The 19,106-nt window shown below is 33.5% G+C and overlaps 2 protein-coding genes across 2 annotated transcripts; one reads left to right on the top strand and one right to left on the bottom strand.

Annotated features, from left to right (window-relative positions):
- The first annotated feature begins 282 nt into the window (after positions 1 to 282).
- On the top strand, positions 283 to 3,425 carry LOC114396945 (GDSL esterase/lipase At2g30220-like). The gene is made up of 3 exons (XM_028359106.1): positions 283 to 902; positions 1,789 to 2,044; positions 3,082 to 3,425. Exons 1-3 carry the CDS (start codon positions 288 to 290, stop codon positions 3,279 to 3,281), a joined length of 1,071 nt encoding a protein of 356 aa, XP_028214907.1. The 5' UTR covers positions 283 to 287; the 3' UTR covers positions 3,282 to 3,425.
- Positions 3,426 to 3,759: 334 nt separating this feature from the next.
- On the bottom strand, positions 3,760 to 17,647 carry LOC114376661. The gene is made up of 4 exons (XM_028334874.1): positions 17,523 to 17,647; positions 14,739 to 17,244; positions 10,478 to 10,728; positions 3,760 to 5,991 (listed from the first exon to the last, which is right to left on the bottom strand). Exons 2-4 carry the CDS (start codon positions 16,789 to 16,791, stop codon positions 4,060 to 4,062), a joined length of 4,236 nt encoding a protein of 1,411 aa, XP_028190675.1. The 5' UTR covers positions 16,792 to 17,244; positions 17,523 to 17,647; the 3' UTR covers positions 3,760 to 4,059.
- Between the last annotated feature and the right edge of the window lie 1,459 nt (positions 17,648 to 19,106).

The raw sequence follows: 19,106 nt of genomic DNA, 5'->3' as shown, positions 1-19,106 counted from the left end.
AAAAATAATTATCAATAATAATTTTTTAAATAAAAGGGTTAAGTTGATGGGTTCACCCATCCCGACCAAAAAACTGGTGAGTAGGTTGAAAACCTCAACCATTTACCACGGGTCCTGTCGCGTCCATCTTATTTTGCCACGCTTAGGTGAAGACAAAAATCAACATTTTCCATCCTCTTAACTAGTGTACTTTCCAAAAAACAGTATAAAATAAATTCAGTATATGTAGCATGTAAAGCCATATATATATATATGTTACTGTATTGGTTGGAAAACAAGTTATAGCAATGGCACTCACAGTCCATCTTATCATTTTAATGCATGTTTGCACCCTTGTAGTTGTTAGGAGTGATCCTCTCCCTAAACCCAATTTCTCATCCATTCTAGTTTTCGGGGATTCATCAGCAGATTCAGGTAATAACAACTACATCATGGGGAGTTTGGCTAAGGCAAATCATTTGCCCTATGGCAAGGATTTTCCAGGTCATGTACCTACAGGAAGATTCTCTAATGGAAAATTGGTAATTGACTTTCTTGCCTCTATATTAAATATCAAAGATGGTGTCCCTCCTTATTTGAACCCAAACCTACCAAACAAAGAACTTCTAACAGGTGTTTGCTTCGCATCTGGAGGATCAGGTTTTGATGATTGCACTGCAGCGTCAGCCAATGCCATATCGATGACCAAACAAATTGAGTACTTCAAAGCTTATGTAGCAAAGCTCAATCGAATTACAGGAGAAAATGAAACTAAACAAATACTTGGAGATGCTCTTGTTATTATTGGTGCAGGTTCTAATGACTTTCTTCTCAAGTTCTATGACCGTCCTCATGCAACAGTGATGTTCAACATTAATATGTACCAAGATTACCTGCTTGATAGGCTTCAAATCCTTATTAAGGTATGCCAAAGTTATTCATTAAAACTACATTATGCATTATTTTAAGTTAATAACAACAAGAAAATCATGAGAGAAGACATATAGATAAAAAATGTATAATTTATTTAAGAAATTTCTATGCTTGTTCTTTCTTTTAGATAAACAATCATGAGAGGTGTAATTATCTGTTTTAGTAATATTGGGATATATTAAAGTGTTTACAAATTTTTTAAAGTACTTAACTGGAATCTCTATAATATACTAAAGTTCTTTATAAAAACTAAATCTTATGAATTATCTTTTCTTATAATTATAGAAGAAACACTAAAAACAAAATATTTTTGACAGTGTAATAACTTAATAGAATAAATTATATTTGCTGAAATTCTTAACTTCCAAGTCGATTTTCCTACTAATTTTATTGAATTCAAATCACATATCACTTTTATTTGTATATTTTCTTTTGTTGTCTTTTCTATTTCAAAATAATACCTTAACCAGAAACTTAACTATTAATTAAGAGCGGGAATATTGTTATTTTTAAGAGGTAGAAATTTCTTAATGATATATAGAATAAGGATGGAAAAAGATCATTCACAAAAAAAAAGGGATGGGATAAAGATAAAGGAAAGTAATTTCAATCTAATTTTTTTCAGCAAGAAACTTGTAATTTTACAGAGGCCACATCAAATTCCATTTTTTTGTTAATTCATTGTCTTGTTATCCATTTTCTTTTTGTAGTATGCATCTGCATATCGACAACTAATATTTATGCTTGTTTGGTAGATACTATAAATTAAAAAATACTTTTTAAAAAGTATTCTTAAGAAATTACCAAAAAATTATTATTTCATAAAAAATCCAAACCTTCTTATAGTTAATCATCTTTTTGTGCGTAATATTGTAGGACCTATATGACTACGAATGCCGAAAATTTCTTGTCAGTGGGCTTCCTCCCATTGGTTGCATACCTTTTCAAATAACATTAAAGTTTGAAAGGGATAGGAAATGTGTATTGCAAGAAAATTTTGATGCTGAGCAATATAATCAGAAATTGGTGCAGAGATTACTTCAAATACAAGCTATGCTTCCTGGAAGCAGACTTGTTTATCTAGACTTATATTACTCCATACTCAACCTAATCAACCATCCTGAAAATTACGGTGAGATGTATATATATATATATATATATATATATATATATATATTTATGATATACCTTGATTGAACTGTGATCACTGAATTTATTATATTGGTATTTAAGTTTGATTTCTTCAAAGTAAGAAAGTAAACGCGTCTATTTATTAGCATTAATTTAAAAAAATAAAATTTATAAAGTATTTTAATTTAAATTGGTCATATTTTGCACTCTTAGGAGTTAAGTTTTTTTGGGGGAAAGGAGTTAAGTTAAACCCTTAATATTTAGACCAAAATATTTTGAATTCTTTTGTACTTAAGTGTATATACATAGAGAGGGAACATATCAATTAAAAAATATTTTTAATTTGAGAAATGAGAACTTTTATTTGAATCGTATAATCATACATAAATGATTAAAGTTAAGAGCTAGTTAATAATTATATTTTTGAGAGGAGTTAATGATTACATAATCACTTATAAAAGTTATCTTAATTTTTTTATTCTTAGCATTTAAATATAATCTAGATTAACTATATTTATAGTTATATTTTTTGGGTGAATTTTATAGTTTTCATTTATTACAATAAGATTGAATCATATATACATTATACATAGATGATTAAGATTAAAAGTTAGTTTTTTCAGAGGATTAAAAGTTAATTAGTTAGTGACTACATAACATTCGTATTTTTTTATTAAGTTAATAAAAACATTTGTATTTTGTATTTTGAGCATTTAAATACAATCTAATTATCTATATTTATAATTTTTTTTTGAAATTTTATAGTTTTCATTTATTAAAATAAGAAGAGTTCTAATTTGATATGTTCTCCGTGCACGCGTGCACACATATACAAAGTGCATGCTAATATGTTTCGAAAATATTATAGAATGGTTTGTGCCTTGGAAACCTTAGGAAAACTTTCTTCGTATTTGCTTTATATTTCCATAATGTTTTTCTTTCTATAGGAAAAAGTTTTCTGGATGATTTTAAAATAATGAAAATAATTTGTTCTTATATGTATTTTGAGCCTTTGTGGGAATTTTATCAAATATATAGGTCTGGAGGTAACAAATAGAGGGTGTTGTGGGCTCGGCGCATTGGAAGTAGCTGCATTATGCAACAAACTCACACCAGTATGCAATGACGCTTCAAAATATGTATTTTGGGACAGTTTCCATCTTAGTGAAGTATCAAACCAGTATCTTGCTAAGTGCGTTGAAATAAATGTCCTGCCCCAGTTTTGTAATAGTAGTTAGTTCTTAGTGAGAACTAACTACAACAATATTCTCTTCTTATATTTTAAGTGATGTCTTTATAATTTGCACCTCGAATGTAGTTAAATAATTCATCTTTGTAATAATGGACAAATTTATATAAGTTCTTCGTTTGTTACTGTTTATTATTTGTAAAATTCTGCGCAGTCTCTTCCATTTATATATTTCAGGCAGTATTGATATAACCCTCTTAGTTACTCTACCTACGAAAACAAGAAATCACTTGTAATTTACAAACAATTTGGGAGACATTACGGAAATATAAAACATATGGACCATGTGTAGCCTCACAATTCCAATTTAATTTCTCTCAAGTAAATCTTGTTCAAATGCTCAAGAAAACAACTTTGCTGCATTAGCTCTAATATTCCACCCGAAAAGCTCGTAAAACATTAATGTGCATGCTTAGAAAAAATTGATAAAACCAAAAAAAACGTACATAAATGATAAAACAAATTGCTTGATTCAGTAAATACATGCTATACTATTCTAAGCACTGCACAAAAGAAGAGTTGATGAATGAAAGCAATGATCAATTAGAACCACCTCAATGTTGCAACATAAACGATAATTTTGTATCTCAAACGGCTCTTAACTTCAAAATCCTATTCAATCCTCCACAATGATGCTAAGCAGAATAACATACAGCAGTATTTATAGTACAAGACTACAAGACTACATTTTTTTATGATAAAAAACAGTGTATTTTAATTTTAATTACACCACAAATACACAAGAACAACTAGTAGCAGCTTCAACTTCACTTTCGGCTACCAGTTGATCCACTGCTTCCCTGAAACAAACCATTGAGTGTTGCTTGAATTTCCTCCGTTCCATACTTAATATACTTGTCAGCATTCTTTCCAAGCTCCGCAACACTCTCAAACCTCGCAACAAAGTTCCCATACGCAGGAAGCAGGATTTTTTCAAGGGAAATTCTTATTTCTTCCCTGAGCTGTTCATCAAAGACAAACCAGGAAGAATGCTCCCTGCAAGTCTCCTCAAAAACTGTGTTAAACAACTTGAGCGTCTCCTTCATTGACTTTGCCAAGCCATTAGGGGGCAATGATGAGCCATTACTATCAAGCTTCAAAATCCCTAATACCTTAGTCCACGAGCATCTTTGATAGTGCACATGGAATTGCCTAACTTTTGCAGCGTGTTTTCTGATCCAATCATCTCCCAAAAGGGTTCCCAATTCACTATCTTTGGTCTTCTGAACAATGTACCTCCCATTATTCATCAAGAAAACATAGCGCAAAGCAGGGTCCTTGTAAATCCTGGACTTTGCTTCCAAATTGCTTTCTAACAGTTCCATAATCCAATCCATTTGCACTGACAGAGAAGAAGAGGAAGGAACCCTATCCTCAAGCTTTGTATACTCTTTCAAGCCATAGTCTTCAAATACTTGCTCCAAGCTCTGGCGTGACCGGCACGCAGCACGAAGGTAGTTCATCACGTAGCGAGTGATCGGATGGAGACCGCCACCGGGAACCGCCATCTTCGCTGGATCCCGGCGAATCAAATTCTCCAGCTCCATAAAAATGCCCCTAATAGCTTCCCCCAACCTCCTCCAAATAGTAATCGCTTCATTCCTGAGCGACACACTGAACTGGTCCGAAAACAGAGCCTCAAACTCCGGAATTAGGTCACGCAGCGTCTCGAACACGTCGAGGATTCTGAACAGCCGTTCCGGCGACCGGCTCCCGATTGCGACGGCGTCCGCGAAATTCAGCAGCTGAATCGCGGATCCGCGGCAGACCTCCATGAAGGAGAAATCCGAGGCGGAGGCGAATCCGAAGAAGACGCGGTCGCAGAGACGGCGCTCGCTAGGGAAGAGGATCTTTAGAGCGACGTTGGAGGCCTTAATCCACTTCTCAATCTCGCCTTCGAGATCCTGCCACGTCATCTTGTGAACCTCCTCGATGCTGAGCTTCTGTAACCCTAATCTCGACACGCTTTCTTCCAGAAACTCCCTCCGGCAGCTGCTGTACACGTGAGAGCACTCCTTCCCGAAACCTCCTGCCACCATTCGCTTCGCAATCTCGTGGAGGTCGTTGATCGTCCCCGACGGCAGCGCGTCGATGACGATATCGAAGCCGGTGACCGGCAGCGCCACCGGAATCTGTTCCTCCTTGTCTCCTCCTCCGTTTCTCGCTTCCTCTTCTTCTTCGTCTTCGTCTGACTCGAACGGTAAATTCTCCGTTGACTCGCCGTTCCAGTAGCTCCGAGTGAGGCCGAAGGACTCGCCGCCGCGCTCCATGAGCGAGCGGAACTCGTCCCCGAGGCGGAACATGGCGTGCTGGAGCATGTCCTCGGCGCGGACGAGGCAGGCGGCGACGGCTTTGTCGGAGGCGAGGTGGTTCCACTCGGCGACGACGGCGACGAGCTTGTCAACGGCGTCGAGGAAGGCGGCGGAGTCGGCGGCGTCGGACCAGATAGGGCGGTCGGAGGAGACGTAGAGAGAGATCCGGCGGTCTAGGGTTTTGAGGGAATGATCCAGTGCGGCGCAGCCTCTGGGATCCGCATCTGCGCCTTTCTCAGAAAGATTCTCTCTCGAGAATCTTCCGTCGAAGTTCGATAGTATTTGGAATATGTCATCAGACATGGTGTTGTTGTGGCCCAGCGTTTTCGCTATGTGCCGCGCCACAGCGAGTAATTTCTCTTCTCCGTTTTCGGACATTTCTCTTCGCTAGTTTAGTTTAGTTCGTCACTTGCACTCGAGACAAGAGAGGGAACAAGACCCAAGAAGAAGGGCAGAGAAGTACTGAATGACTATTATACCCCTTGGAAGACGCGGTTTGTTGAATAAGTGGAGGGCAAAAGTGGAAAACGGTGACAAGGCAGAGAGCAGAGACCATAGAAGAAGATAAAGTAGAGAGAGTGAACGTGGGTAGCGGTTTCTTTTATTGATATTTGACACTCGCTGGAGGTAGCTTTGCTTTTTTGAATGTTTTTATTCGTTGATTTTAGTACGTGATAATTCCAATTTCCAACGTTGCAATTAAGTCTTTTGACCTTTGACTCAACTTTTTAATGCAAAAATACTAAAATGAGAAACGACTACTAAAAAAAATTGATGTGATGCATAATTTCCCTTTTTTTTTCTATTTCTTAAGTTGGATTTTTTGTGTCACTAATTTTTCTTTTTTGTTACTGTTTTAGATTTAGTATTTATCTTCTTTCGGATCATCACAAAAATACAAAAATAAAAATTATCTTCTTTCGGAACCCAGTTGGTCAATGAATCTTTTGATTGATCTTCTTGTCGTTCTTCGTGTCGTTAGTTCTCTTTATTTTAATCTACGAATCACACTTTTCAGGACGTTGTTCAGCCGTTTCAGTGTGAAATATCGCTGGTTTTTTTAATAGGAAAATCCATTGAGAATATTTGTTTAACCATTAAGATGAAAATCAGCATGCAAACCTTATCTTATAAAAGTACAAAAACTAGGTATAACTGTACAAGGTAGTAAAATAATCTATCACGTTTATTTTCTGTGTGATGCTATTAAATAACTTGAAATAAAGTATTATGAGTAAGATGTTTCATTTTTGAACAGGTTATGATTAAGAAGACATTTCTAAAAAAATAATTATAATCTTTCCTTACAATATTGTAATATTTAAATCTTAATTTTTTAGGGCAATATTTAAATCTTATAGTAACTTGTTTGTTTACTCTAGGTTTTCTATGGGCAAATTATTTAATCTAGGTATATCTTACTGGTAAGGATTGCACAAATGGAATTAATTAAAATTGTAAAAATGGAAAAAAAAATATATATTTTTTTACACCAACAAACAATTATAGTCATTTATATTTGTAATATATGTTCTGTTAAAATTTTAGGATATGAATTCATTTACATTCCATTATATATAATTATTTGGTAAATTCATATGAACTTTTTAAAAAAAAATAATTATGAAAAATATGGTTTCATAAGTTAATTTAATTGAAATCATATCAATAATTGCATAAGATGAATTTGGATCAACAATAGAGGTAATAATACAATCATCAATTTATCCCAAAAATATGAATAGTTCATAAATCATTTGAGAACTTCATAATACCAAAAATGAAACTGTTATTTGAAGTGATTTTGCTAGCTGGTTAAGCTATCTGCGTATCAAGATTTGCTAAAAGCATGCAGTTGAAAATGTAATTAATGGGAACCAAAATATCAATCAAACCCTTTTTATTTTATTAGATGCGTTTCAGTTTTCTATTTTTCAATATGCATTCTTAGACACTCATTAGTATGATCTAATGGAATAAATAGAGTACTATTATCACTACTATCAGCATTTCATTCATATTCAGTGGGAAAAAAAGGTATATTTACAACAGTTAAACGACCTAGACTGCTTTAAATTGAGTAACACGGTTGATTAAAAAAAACAGTGATTTAAATACATTTATGATTTGTTTTACACGTGTATACATTTTACCAAAGTCAATGTTTTGTTTTTTTGTATTTTTTTTAATCCTAAATCTCAGTGTTACTATTTATTAATACTTGTATCTTTACTCTTTAAAATTCGTAGAGTCTATCTTTTAGACTTTAGAAGAGACATTAAGCACATTCTTTACTAGTCAATATTCTTTAAACAAATATAATACTCCTATATTTGTACACAAGGTATTTCTTGGACGTCTGCTTAATTTTTTTCCTAGGTTGTCTTATGATGCAGCTTATGAAGATTAACTTGATGTTAGCTTCTATTGGTGGAGCCTTTAGTTATTTTCTTATCATGCATTGTTCTTCGGTCTTCTTTGGATTCCCAACAAGAGATTGGAACTGTTGCAACTCTCACAGTCATGGTGTCACTGTTGCAAAAAAATTTCTATAGTTATTTGATATTATAACGATTTTTAATCATTTTTAAAATCGTTGTAGTCAAAAGTAGAATTTTTGATAAATTGAGAAATTGTCATGCTCGATATTTAATTTGATTCAGCGGCATTTTTTTTTTCAGGCATGTGGCAATATATGAAAGGCATATTTTTTTTTCTTAAAAATATATTTTTAATTCTTTAAATTCAGGTAATTGTTTTTTTAATCCTTAAAAAATATTTTTTTATTAGTCTTTATTTATTACCTTAGGCTATAATAGGTTTTCAATTCTTAATAAATACTTAAATTAAATTTTGTGTTTGTATTTTAATATTTTTTTCAATTATTATTTGTCCTTTTCAAATGAACTTAATAAAAAATGATTTTTTTAATATAAAAAATAAACTTAAAATTTCGTTAATTTATCAAAAGATTGACAAAAGTATCAATGATAAAAAAAAACAACTAATTTATTAGGAACCTAAAATATATTTTAGACATTTTCTTATCATTTGTAACAATGAGGATGCTTTTGGAGGTTTCCAGGAGCGGAAACAACATTCTAAATTGATACGTGCATGATCAAGCAATGGTAACTATGATCTTCTCAATTATGGTGCAGACATGCATGTAATGTAAATGACCTGGCAAAGATTTAAAACTGTTACTTGCATTAAAGGGGGGATCGGAACCATAACTACTGTTGCAGTATTGTGTAGTTCATGTATTCTTGTTTTATTAACCAGGTCCACTAGTAGAATTCCATATTTCTGGCCTTAATTAACCTTCAAGCTTTCGAATGATGTTTTTATGTTACTGGCCGCTAGAATAAGAATTTGAACCACGATATGATTGAAATCCAGAACCAAATTCTTGTATCCCTTCACCTAGCCAACATCAATCCTCCCAGTGCTCCAAAAATTTCTGCTACAAATGAAGAAGTGCCACCTAAGTTTAGTGGCGGATCTAGGATTATAAGTCAGGAGAGACAATCTACTTAATAATAAAATTAAAGATTATTATCATAAAAGAAGTAAAAAATTAAGGACAGATAATTCAAATATATAAATTAGGGAGACATACATTCAAAATATTTATATTTAATTTTTTAAAAGTGAGTGGATGCAAGTGTAACCCCTCATTCATATGTGGATCTGCAACTGCCTAAGTTCCTGTTTAATCCTGCCACTTTAATATGTTCCTTACACAAACTATGTTTATTTTAACTCATTCACTCAAAGGAGGCAGCCATTTGATTAATCGAACCAAATGGCTGAGATCCCACTGTGACTGAATTATCAGTGCAGTGCATCTACAGGGAAAAACTCCCGTCTAGTAGTCAATGATCTTGATTGAATCAATAGGTCTTGTGAAGTCAGGACTCAGGATTAAAAAGCCTGGCATCTCCACTTCCAAATAAACCAGGAAGTTGTGGCCTATAACTCTGCCTCACTTTCATGTGTACCAAAGAAACTCATTGCACAACATAGCAGTCCAATGACACTGCATAAATCCACAATTTCTAAAGGGCAGCATCTTTGGATTGACTTGTTAGACTAAATGTTGTAAGGAAGAGAAGGGTTTGTTAGTGATGTATGATTTTATTTCTTTGCGGTCATAACCATCTGTTAACAAAACAAAAGATTTATTCCCTGTTGCAACTTGGACTTGAATTTGAGTCAAGCCATTATTCTAAATCTAAACTTAAGTATAATTTCTTTCTCTTCTGCCATATAATGAAAATCTACCCAACTCACCTAAGTCAATCTTAAACATGGAAACAAAATAAAAAGGAAACATATGTGATATGTTTGTTATTTTGTATTGAAACATACAGGTGTATACAGCCCTAGGGCACAATTCCTTTAAAATTATGTGATAACAAAATTTTGACTTATGTTTTTAATCCTTAATATATACACGAATTTTACATTTAATCCTTGATATATATTTTTCATTTGTATCTGTTTTATGATATTTGAAAAGTTTTGTTTTAAATTTTTGTCATCAGTTAAGTGATAACAAATCAGTCAAATATTTGATAATGCGATTTGTGATAGTTCAAAAATTATCAGTATTTATTTTAAAATTAAATTTAAATTTTCTAACAGATAAAAATTACCATAATCAATTAAAGTAAAAAATAAATAAATCAAACATTAAGAACCCTATTCCAAGTCATGCACGAGTCCTTCAAGCACCTACCTTTTTCTCCCTTCAACCTTCATCTTCCTAAATAATCTTTTTATTTAAAAAAAAGAAACAAATCTCAATTTTTTTTAAAGAGGTCATCTCCTTCTCCCTCCTCTTCCGTGACCACCTCCTCCTCCACACCGCCACCGTCAACCACTCCTGCGTCCTCTGCATCTCCACTGGTGTCGATCCGTGGTGGGCCCTCACTCTGCCACCACCGCGGGCTTTCACTGTTGTAGCCGTGTGTCCCATATCTCCAGCGCTAGATTCCCGCACACGCCTTCCCCAGTGGAGACAACCATCGAGGGAGAAGCGGTTTGAATATGATGTTGGCAGCATAAGTGGTTTACAGGCCTTCCTTTTTTGTATATGATTATACTCATGGATGATAACTTCGGAACAAGGAAGCACACATGTGACTGGCACACAGACTACCCCTCACCTCAAAACTTCTTAACTTTAACAAAAGCACACTTGTGACTGGCAAATGGGTTTTTATTTTATATTTTCCCATAAATGTCCTCGTGTCCTTTCTTTATTTGCCCATGATTTTTCAGCACATGAAATGGAAGCCACCATCCAAAAATGGTCATCCCCTGTTAAACCATTTGATTTGGAATTCACTTAATGACTATTAACGAAATAAATTAGAAGATAAATTTCAAAAATAGACCAAGATAGGCATGAAGAATGTGAATAAAAACATATCAAGTTCAATACAATACAAATTCTTCAAAACTTGAAAGATTAAAAACAAAAGCCATTTGCTCAACGTAAGTTTCTTAAATGAAATTACAAGAACAAATGAAACATTATAGTAATTTCTTGGTGTGTTGCGCGCTGGCTTGATGCCATTGAACGGGTAAGAACCAGATTTGTATTCATGGCGTGGCACGGCAGAACATCAACAACGACACAACAATGACCACTCATCCTTCAACCCCTTCATCGTCCTTCGCAACAGTAGACGAAAGTCGTGGCAGATCTTGATTCGTGTGGTTCAATATGGTAGATCTTTGAGAAGGCCACCGCGGTGACCGATTCCCCTTCAACCTTGTCATTGTCTTCCAGCACCAAATCTAGATTTGTGTGGTTCCCACTGTGTTGTTATTGTTGTTGCGGTGGTGGAAGTAGTTCAGCGCCGACACCTGTGGTGAGGACCAAATTATTCTTGTTTAATTTATTTATTTTTACTTTAATTGATTTGGAGGTTTTCAACCATCAAAAATTTAAATTTAATTTTGAAATAAATATTAGTAATTTTTAAGCTACCACAAATTACGTTATTAAATATTTAATATACATGATGACAGAGATTTAAAACAAAATTTTTAAATATCACGAGCAGATGCGAAGAAAAAATTTATCTCAAATACAAAATTCGGGTATATATCAGGAATCAAAAATATATTTAAGCTTAAAATTTTTGTTTTCTAAGTCTACACAAACTTGTGTAGATTTTCCTTCTCTTCCGACTTCAGATTCATCTGCTTCCTTACAAGAAACAAATTGTTGAGTCGATCTTAAATCTCAAAGATTCCATACTTAATGTACTCATAAACATGCTTCTCGAGAAATTCCTGGAACTTTTCAGGGAAGTTTCCATATGCTGACAACAAGAAATTTTTTATGGATTTTATTATTTGTTCACTATTGAGTACATACATAAGGAGGAAATGATTAAAGCCTTGTTTTGATTTCTTAGTCACTGAGCTAAATAGCCAACATGTTACTAGAATGAATCCCTTGCACCCTTTTGAGCCTAATGCAATAAATTGTTCTTGAAACCTGAGCTTACTGAAATTAATGATCACCTTATCTTAGGTTGTAGGAGAGCATGGGTCAAGATAAATTTATCCTTAATTTGGGGGAGGAGGATTGTTGGTTTTTGGGTGAAAATTTTTGTTTCAAGAACATCAATAACAGCACACACTTAAATGTAAATAAGTTGCTACAGTACCGGTTTAAGCTAGTTATTGCTTCAAAAAAAAGAAAATAAAAAAAGTATGCTTCAAATAAAAAGCCGATATCAACTATGTACCAAAGAAATTTTGTGTGCTGTTAAGAATGGAAGACATGAAAGTTGGGGCTATGAAATATAAAGCCATGGGTTATCAGAAAAATATGAGATAGGTACTATCTTAGAACCTAACTTTGAATCCAAAGAAAAACCATAAGTTCCTTGCTAGCCCAGCCACATTACAAACTAAAAAGCCCTTAGTGATCCACAATATGTATGTATGATTACCTTAACTGAGAAGAAGTGCAAAGTTGGGAACATTAGTTCAATTGTTGAATTTAAAAACATTCTTAGCCGAAACAGTTGTACCTTGAGAGAAACACTAGCCTTGTGAGGGATGAAGCATGGTAATTCTGCCTTGATGAAATTTTTACTCGCTAACCTTTTTCATCTCCATGTGTATTCCTTCATACTTCCATCATAAGAGCAAGACAAATGCAAACTCAAGATCAGCCATTGAAAGGTTTGAAAAGATCTCATGTGTCAGTACATTCAGAACTTTTCTTTTGCTTGAGGACAAACAAAGGTTTTAATTTGGGGGAGTTGATAACTGCAAAATTTGAGTTAATTTGATAGTCAATTTTGGCTAAGAATGATTACAATTTATTTACTTTACCATTGTTTTTAATGAAATAATAAAAAAATTAATATATTTGCAGTGTTTTATTAGCAGTAGTTAAAAGAAGAAGATTTTAAGTACTTTGGAGGAAAATTGATGCAAAGCCTTGAAGAAAAAGTTGAAGATTGGGACAGCTTGCTTAGCACGTAAGACATGCCAATCGCGTCTCCTCGCTTAGCTATCAGCTCACACTTAGCGCAAAAAAAGCCCAAGAAGAAGTCTAAAGGCGTGCTTAGCGTGAAAGTCCATGCTAAGTGCGAGGTCAGGTAAAAATTAAGTTACCTTAGGTCTATAAAAGGAGTAGAAAACAAAGGAAAAAGACACTCATTCCTACACACCTACACACTAGGACACAGAGATTCAGAATTCTCTAATGAATACATCCTAAGCCTGAGCATCTCTAATAGTAGAAACCCTCTATCTATGTCCATTATCCCCTTCTCTTCCTCTATCCATCCCTCTTCTTCTATCCACATTAGCCCCTAAAGTCTAAAGTCTCTCTTGACAATGAAAGGCTATAAAGTCTCTCATGACAATGAGATGTTAAACCTCATTGTTGGGAGTCTCGCAAACCAACTCTCGTAATGTAACTCTTTCTTATTATCTATTTAATGCAATCTTGTTTCTATTGCTATTTTCTGTGCTTAATTGTTTATTATGGTCTGGACATCCATATAGTGTTTAGGGGATAATGGATTAAAAAATAGTTATTTTCTAAAGAACTGGAAAAGAGTATCTAAATGAAATCATTGCTAGAAATAAATTGATGTTTGTTTAGCATATTTCATGCATTTTTAATCTCTTATCTTTTCTTTTAAATCTTTATCTTATCTTTTACCTCTTTTTATCTTCTATTTTAAATTCCTTATCCCTTATTTTCTTTAAATTTCTTATCTCTTACTTATAAATTGAGTTTGCATCAATCTAAGTATAAACAAAATCCATCTGAATTCGACACTCGGACTTCCGAGTACTTTATTACTTGAGACAATTTAGTGTACTTGTTAATGAGTTAACAAAGTCCAACAATAAATGAAACAAAACATACAAATCTCCATAACTTTGGCTGCAGCAGCCAACTCTTAGTTTTGATGAGCATGAACATTGTGTTCTTTCTGAAGCAAGGTTTCCTTTCAAGAACGGAGAAGCTTTTAATGACCGTTGTTGACTTGAGATAAACCCTTCATATTTTTATAGAAATTTCAAGGGAAGGTAACAGAAAGCTACATTTGTCTTCTACTTGTTGACTTAAAATTGGATTTCTTCTTGTGCTCTTTCCCTTGCTTCTTTTCAGAGATCTTCCAACCAAATAGTAACTAAAAAAAAATGTAACTTTCATTCTCTGTAACTTTGCTGAGGTTTGAAATTTTTTCTTTACACACTTGTTTTTAATCTATCAACTTAAAGATTTCATAAATTAATTAGATCTAGATATGTTCTTTTGTTTTCCAAGCCTTTCATACGTACCTTAAAATATTTTATTTTCCCTATGGGTACTCATTAAACTATTCATTTTGAACTCATTAAGCAAATATATCAATTTAATTAACATTATTGTCTAATTTAGTACGTAACTCTAAAAAGAAACTGTTAAAAAAAACTCCATAAAAAGAAAAAAATACAATCCCTAATTTTAGCCGTATAAATCAATTTACAATGATATATAGTACACGGGCACAAATCGTTTAAAATTATGTTTGTGATAACAAGTTTTTTGTAATCTAAACCCTCCCAAACTTCAATATCCTTTCCTTCTCTTCAGCCTTCATGTTGGATTACAAGAAACAAACCGCTCAGTAGGTCTTGAATGTTCTGTATTCCATACCTAATGAAGTCATAAGCATCCTTACCAAGAACATCATGAATCCTTCCAAGAAAGGTTCCATACGCCGGCAACAATTTGTTTTCTATGGATTTTATCATCTGTTCCTTTAGCTGCTCATCAAAGATAAGCCATTCAGACTGAGCTTTGCATATCTCGTTGAAGTGCTGGTTGAACAATTTGAGCTTCTTTTTCATCGACTCTGCTAGCAACAACTCATTGCTGTCTAGATTTAAAAAGTCCAATATCTTATCCAATGAGCTTCTTTGATAGAGTTCAATGTTTTGGTTGATCTTTGATTTGTACCAATCTTCACCAAAAATGACTACTCTATATATATATTTCTCATATTGTAAAAGCATCAGATTATTTATCATGAAAACATGGCCCAATGCAGGGTCTGTATAGTTTTTGGACTTGGCTTCCAAACTGCTGTCTAACACTTGTATTATCCTGGCTACCTGGTCAGAAAATGAAGATACTCCCGTTCTAATTGAAAAACTCTGATTATCTATGAAAACATCTCTGAGGTAGTCCATTACTTTGTGAGTAGTTGGATGAATTCCGCCGTCTGGAACAGTCTCCTTTGGCATCTCACGGTGAATAAGACTCTCCAACTCCACAAAAATCCCCAATCTCTTCCCAACAAGGACCGCGTCATTTCTGAGTGATTCACTGAACAACTGACCATAAAACAGTGAATTGAAATTTGGAATCAGGTCACTCAAAGTCTTGAACACTTTGGGGATGAGATGGCACAAATGAAACGGCGAATGATTCTCAGTTGCTAAGGTATTCGCGAATCTCAGTAGACTAATATTCAGTTCCTTGCAAACCTCCCCGAAAGAGATATCTGCAGCATAAGATGGCGAGAAGACAAGATCGCAAAGTCTCCTTTCATTGGGAAAGAGTATCCTCACGGTTATGTTCAAAGCTTTTATCCAACTCTCAATCTTCTCCATCTTGTCAATGTCCTCCACGTTTAGCTCTTCAACTTGCAACCCAAATTTTGATAGGCACTCTTTCAGAAACTCCCTCCGGACCCTGCTGTACACATTGCAGCACTCATTCTGTAACATCAGCCTCCCGGTTTCACGAAGGTTGTTGATGATTCCTTGTGGCAACACATCCGCCACCAAGTTGTCATCTGCTTGCATTTCCGGCACTGAAATACCGTCTTCGTTCACAACATTAGCCATAAGGTATTCGCCGACATGCTTGGAAATTGTGTCGATGAGCTTCCCATTCTCCTTCTTAAGCTCCTCTATATGACTCATATACCGGGCCCTGATAAGACCTCTATGCCTATTGCCTTGTTGTGAACTTAAAGCAACTTGGGTGACCTGACTAGCATCAGCTTGTGGATGAGCATTACCAATAGCTTGGGGTGAAGAAGACACTTGAGAAACGTTAGTTCCTTGTGATGGTCGATGCAGACCAATTTCAATGTCTTGGATTTGATTATACTCATTTTCTAAAGTAGACCGAAGAATGATGAGGAAATAACTGAAACCCCCTCCAACAATGACCAACCATAAATTAATTTTCATGAGTTGTACTATTAGAACACCGCTGAAAAAATACAAGAGATCAACCTCGAATCCTAAGGTAGTCAGAGTTGACAATCCCAAAGACGCGATAGCAAATGCAGCAGACGAAACTAGGCTATATACATCTGGTTTCCCTTGCAATTCTTTATCAACGAAAAAGGAGTATACAGAAGTCATAAGCAAAACCAAAAAGGCTGAATGAGCTTTCAACCGGGAAGAGGTCAAAGAGGGCTCCCATGTGTTTGCCAACATATAGACAAGGTAGAAGATGATGCAGAGACAAAAAACAATATAAAGTAGTATATTCCACCAGGTCCATTTTCCAAATAATTTATTGAAAGAGGAACTGAGAGCATAACAAATCAGCCCAACAATAGATGAAACAAAACACAAAAATTTTCGTACCTTTGGCTGCTGCAGCCAACTATGAATTTCGACGGGCATGAGCACTGTGTTTTTTCTCAGGGGAGATCTTCTAACAAAAAATCGACAAAAGAAAACTATGTTCTTTCACGAGCACCTGCCGGAGGTTTGCATTGGGGAAGAGAGAAGGTGATAGCCACCATTTTTGTCTTGGAATTTCCCTTTTTGAAGAAAAATCAGGAAAAGGGAATGAAGAGCTACAATTCCAAGCAAGCTGCTGCTTCCAACTTCTAAGTCTTGGTCAATCAGTTAGTAAGCTGTCCCACATCCACATGATTAATCACAGTGCATTATTTGCTTCAGAAAAGAGGGTATAATATTCAACGGCCATAACCTGCTGATTCTTTTTCTTTTCTTGCAAAATTCCCTTCATGCAAGTCAATTTAAGAAATGCTATTCTATAGTCTGTTGGCTTAACTGACTCAGACTGGATCAATCGCGCAAGTGAAAGTGACAGTAAAAATCCTTCCATGGCTGCAGTGACCATAAATTACTATTTCATAGTGTGTATTTTATTAGATTATGAAGTTATGTTATTATCAAAATTATAATAAAACAACATATTTAAATATAAAAAATAGTTTTTAGATTTATAATAAATAATTGAAATTTTGATACAAGATTATTTTAAAGTATTCATATATAATTTCTTTTAAAAAAAAACTATTGAAACTTAATCTAGAGACAGATAAATAAAAAATAAAAAATAAAGGTGCAGTAGCAGATGAAACAAAACACACAAAACTTCATACCTTTGCCTTCTGTTGCCAACTCTGAACTTTGATGAGCATAAGCACTGTGTACTTTGTCAAGCAAGCAAGGTTTGTGTACTGCAACAGCGAAGAAGATGGCCACCAATTTTGACTTAGTATAAACCCTTCACTTTTTTATAGAAATTTCAAGGAAAGGAAACGGAAAGCTACATTTCTTCTTTTCAGATATCCTCCGACATAATAACTAATCACTAATAAAAAAAATGGCTTAAATATGTTAAAATTTCTTAATAAATAGTTGAATTTTGTCTTTGGTTCCTAATAAAAAAAATTATTGGTTTGAATCTTTGATATATTAAAATTTTTATTTTAAATCCTCACTATCAATTAAATAATGATATCTCACCTTACAAATTAATCTTCTCAATACTATCAATTATTATCATGTCATCTCTTAATTGACGACAGGAACTCAAAACAAAAGTTATAATATATCAAAGATTCATAACAATGAAAAAATTTATTAGGGACTCACAACAAAATGTGGTCATTTATAATGGATCTTAAACATATTTAAGCGTAAAAATCATATAATTTTTTTTGTGCAAAACTTTCCCGAGGTCCGAGATTTATTTTTACAAACTTTTTTTTTAATATATCAACTTAAAGATTTCATAAATTTATTAGATCTAGATATTTTATTTTGTTTTACAAACCTCACATACATAGTTTAGAATGTTTTTCTATTATTTAATTCTATCTTACAATTTATAAATTCCAACAAATTAATTCAGTACTTGTGTATACTAAACACACATGCCCGCGCATTACGCGAGTTTATAAATAATCAAAAAAATATTTAAATAAATTATTTGTTTGATAATTAAATTTAAAAATATAATTTTCAATGATATTTTATATTATTTTTTGTTAAAGGAAATAAAAAATTGTATAAATTAAGATATTTTTTATTTATCAATATATTTATAAAAGAATATTTTAAAATTGAAAGCTGACCACTCAACTAAAGTTGATTAACGTGAAAATAAAAGTAAACATTATGTATAAATTTTATAAGAACAATATAAGAATAAAGTGAAATTGACATAATAAAGTAACCAAAGAAATATATTTAATGAAAGAAAAATAGTCAATCATAATGGTAAAACACAAAATAAGGAAATAACTTAAAACTACTAAAGATCATGCTACACGTTAGTACTTGAAAACAATCACAAGAAATTTATAATTTAATGAACAATTTGTAAAGCAAAATATCACATAAACATTTAATTGGCTTTCATACCATAGTAATGTAACTAAGAGAAATAGTATGAAAAATCTCTATTTGGCATATACTTGTAAATTATGCATTTTACACTCTCATTCTCCAAGTATCTCCAAGTAGTGATCCAGGATTCGTACCATTTGCTATGAGGATGTAAACGAACACTTTTAGCATAGGAAATAAAAGGTATTTTTTTTGTTCAACTTATAACCTCTTATTAGTTTATTATGTGCAAATTACGAAGAACATTCACATAAGCAAATACGAGAAACCTAATGTCAATAAGAAAAACTAACCTTTCAACATTATCATAGGAGAACAAAAATAAACTTGCA

Source organism: Glycine soja, chromosome 2, assembly GCF_004193775.1.
Source record: "Glycine soja cultivar W05 chromosome 2, ASM419377v2, whole genome shotgun sequence".
Taxonomy (NCBI): domain Eukaryota; kingdom Viridiplantae; phylum Streptophyta; class Magnoliopsida; order Fabales; family Fabaceae; genus Glycine; species Glycine soja.
The sequence above is the reverse complement of the archived record's forward strand: the minus strand, read 5'-3'. Positions and strand labels throughout refer to the sequence as shown.

Excerpts from the sequence above, each read along its gene's own strand:
- LOC114396945 (XM_028359106.1), top strand. The coding sequence starts at position 288 with ATGGCACTCACAGTCCATCTTATCATTTTAATGCATGTTTGCACCCTT. Across the intron at positions 903-1,788 it reads GGCTTCAAATCCTTATTAAG|GACCTATATGACTACGAATG; the intron begins GTATGCCAAAGT and ends GTAATATTGTAG. Across the intron at positions 2,045-3,081 it reads CAACCATCCTGAAAATTACG|GTCTGGAGGTAACAAATAGA; the intron begins GTGAGATGTATA and ends TCAAATATATAG.
- LOC114376661 (XM_028334874.1), bottom strand. The coding sequence starts at position 16,791 with ATGCCCGTCGAAATTCATAGTTGGCTGCAGCAGCCAAAGGTACGAAAA. Across the intron at positions 10,729-14,738 it reads TCTTGTAATCCAACATGAAG|TTATCATCCATGAGTATAAT; the intron begins GCTGAAGAGAAG and ends CTTGTTCCGAAG. Across the intron at positions 5,992-10,477 it reads AGGAGTGGTTGACGGTGGCG|CGAAGAGAAATGTCCGAAAA; the intron begins GTGTGGAGGAGG and ends AAACTAAACTAG.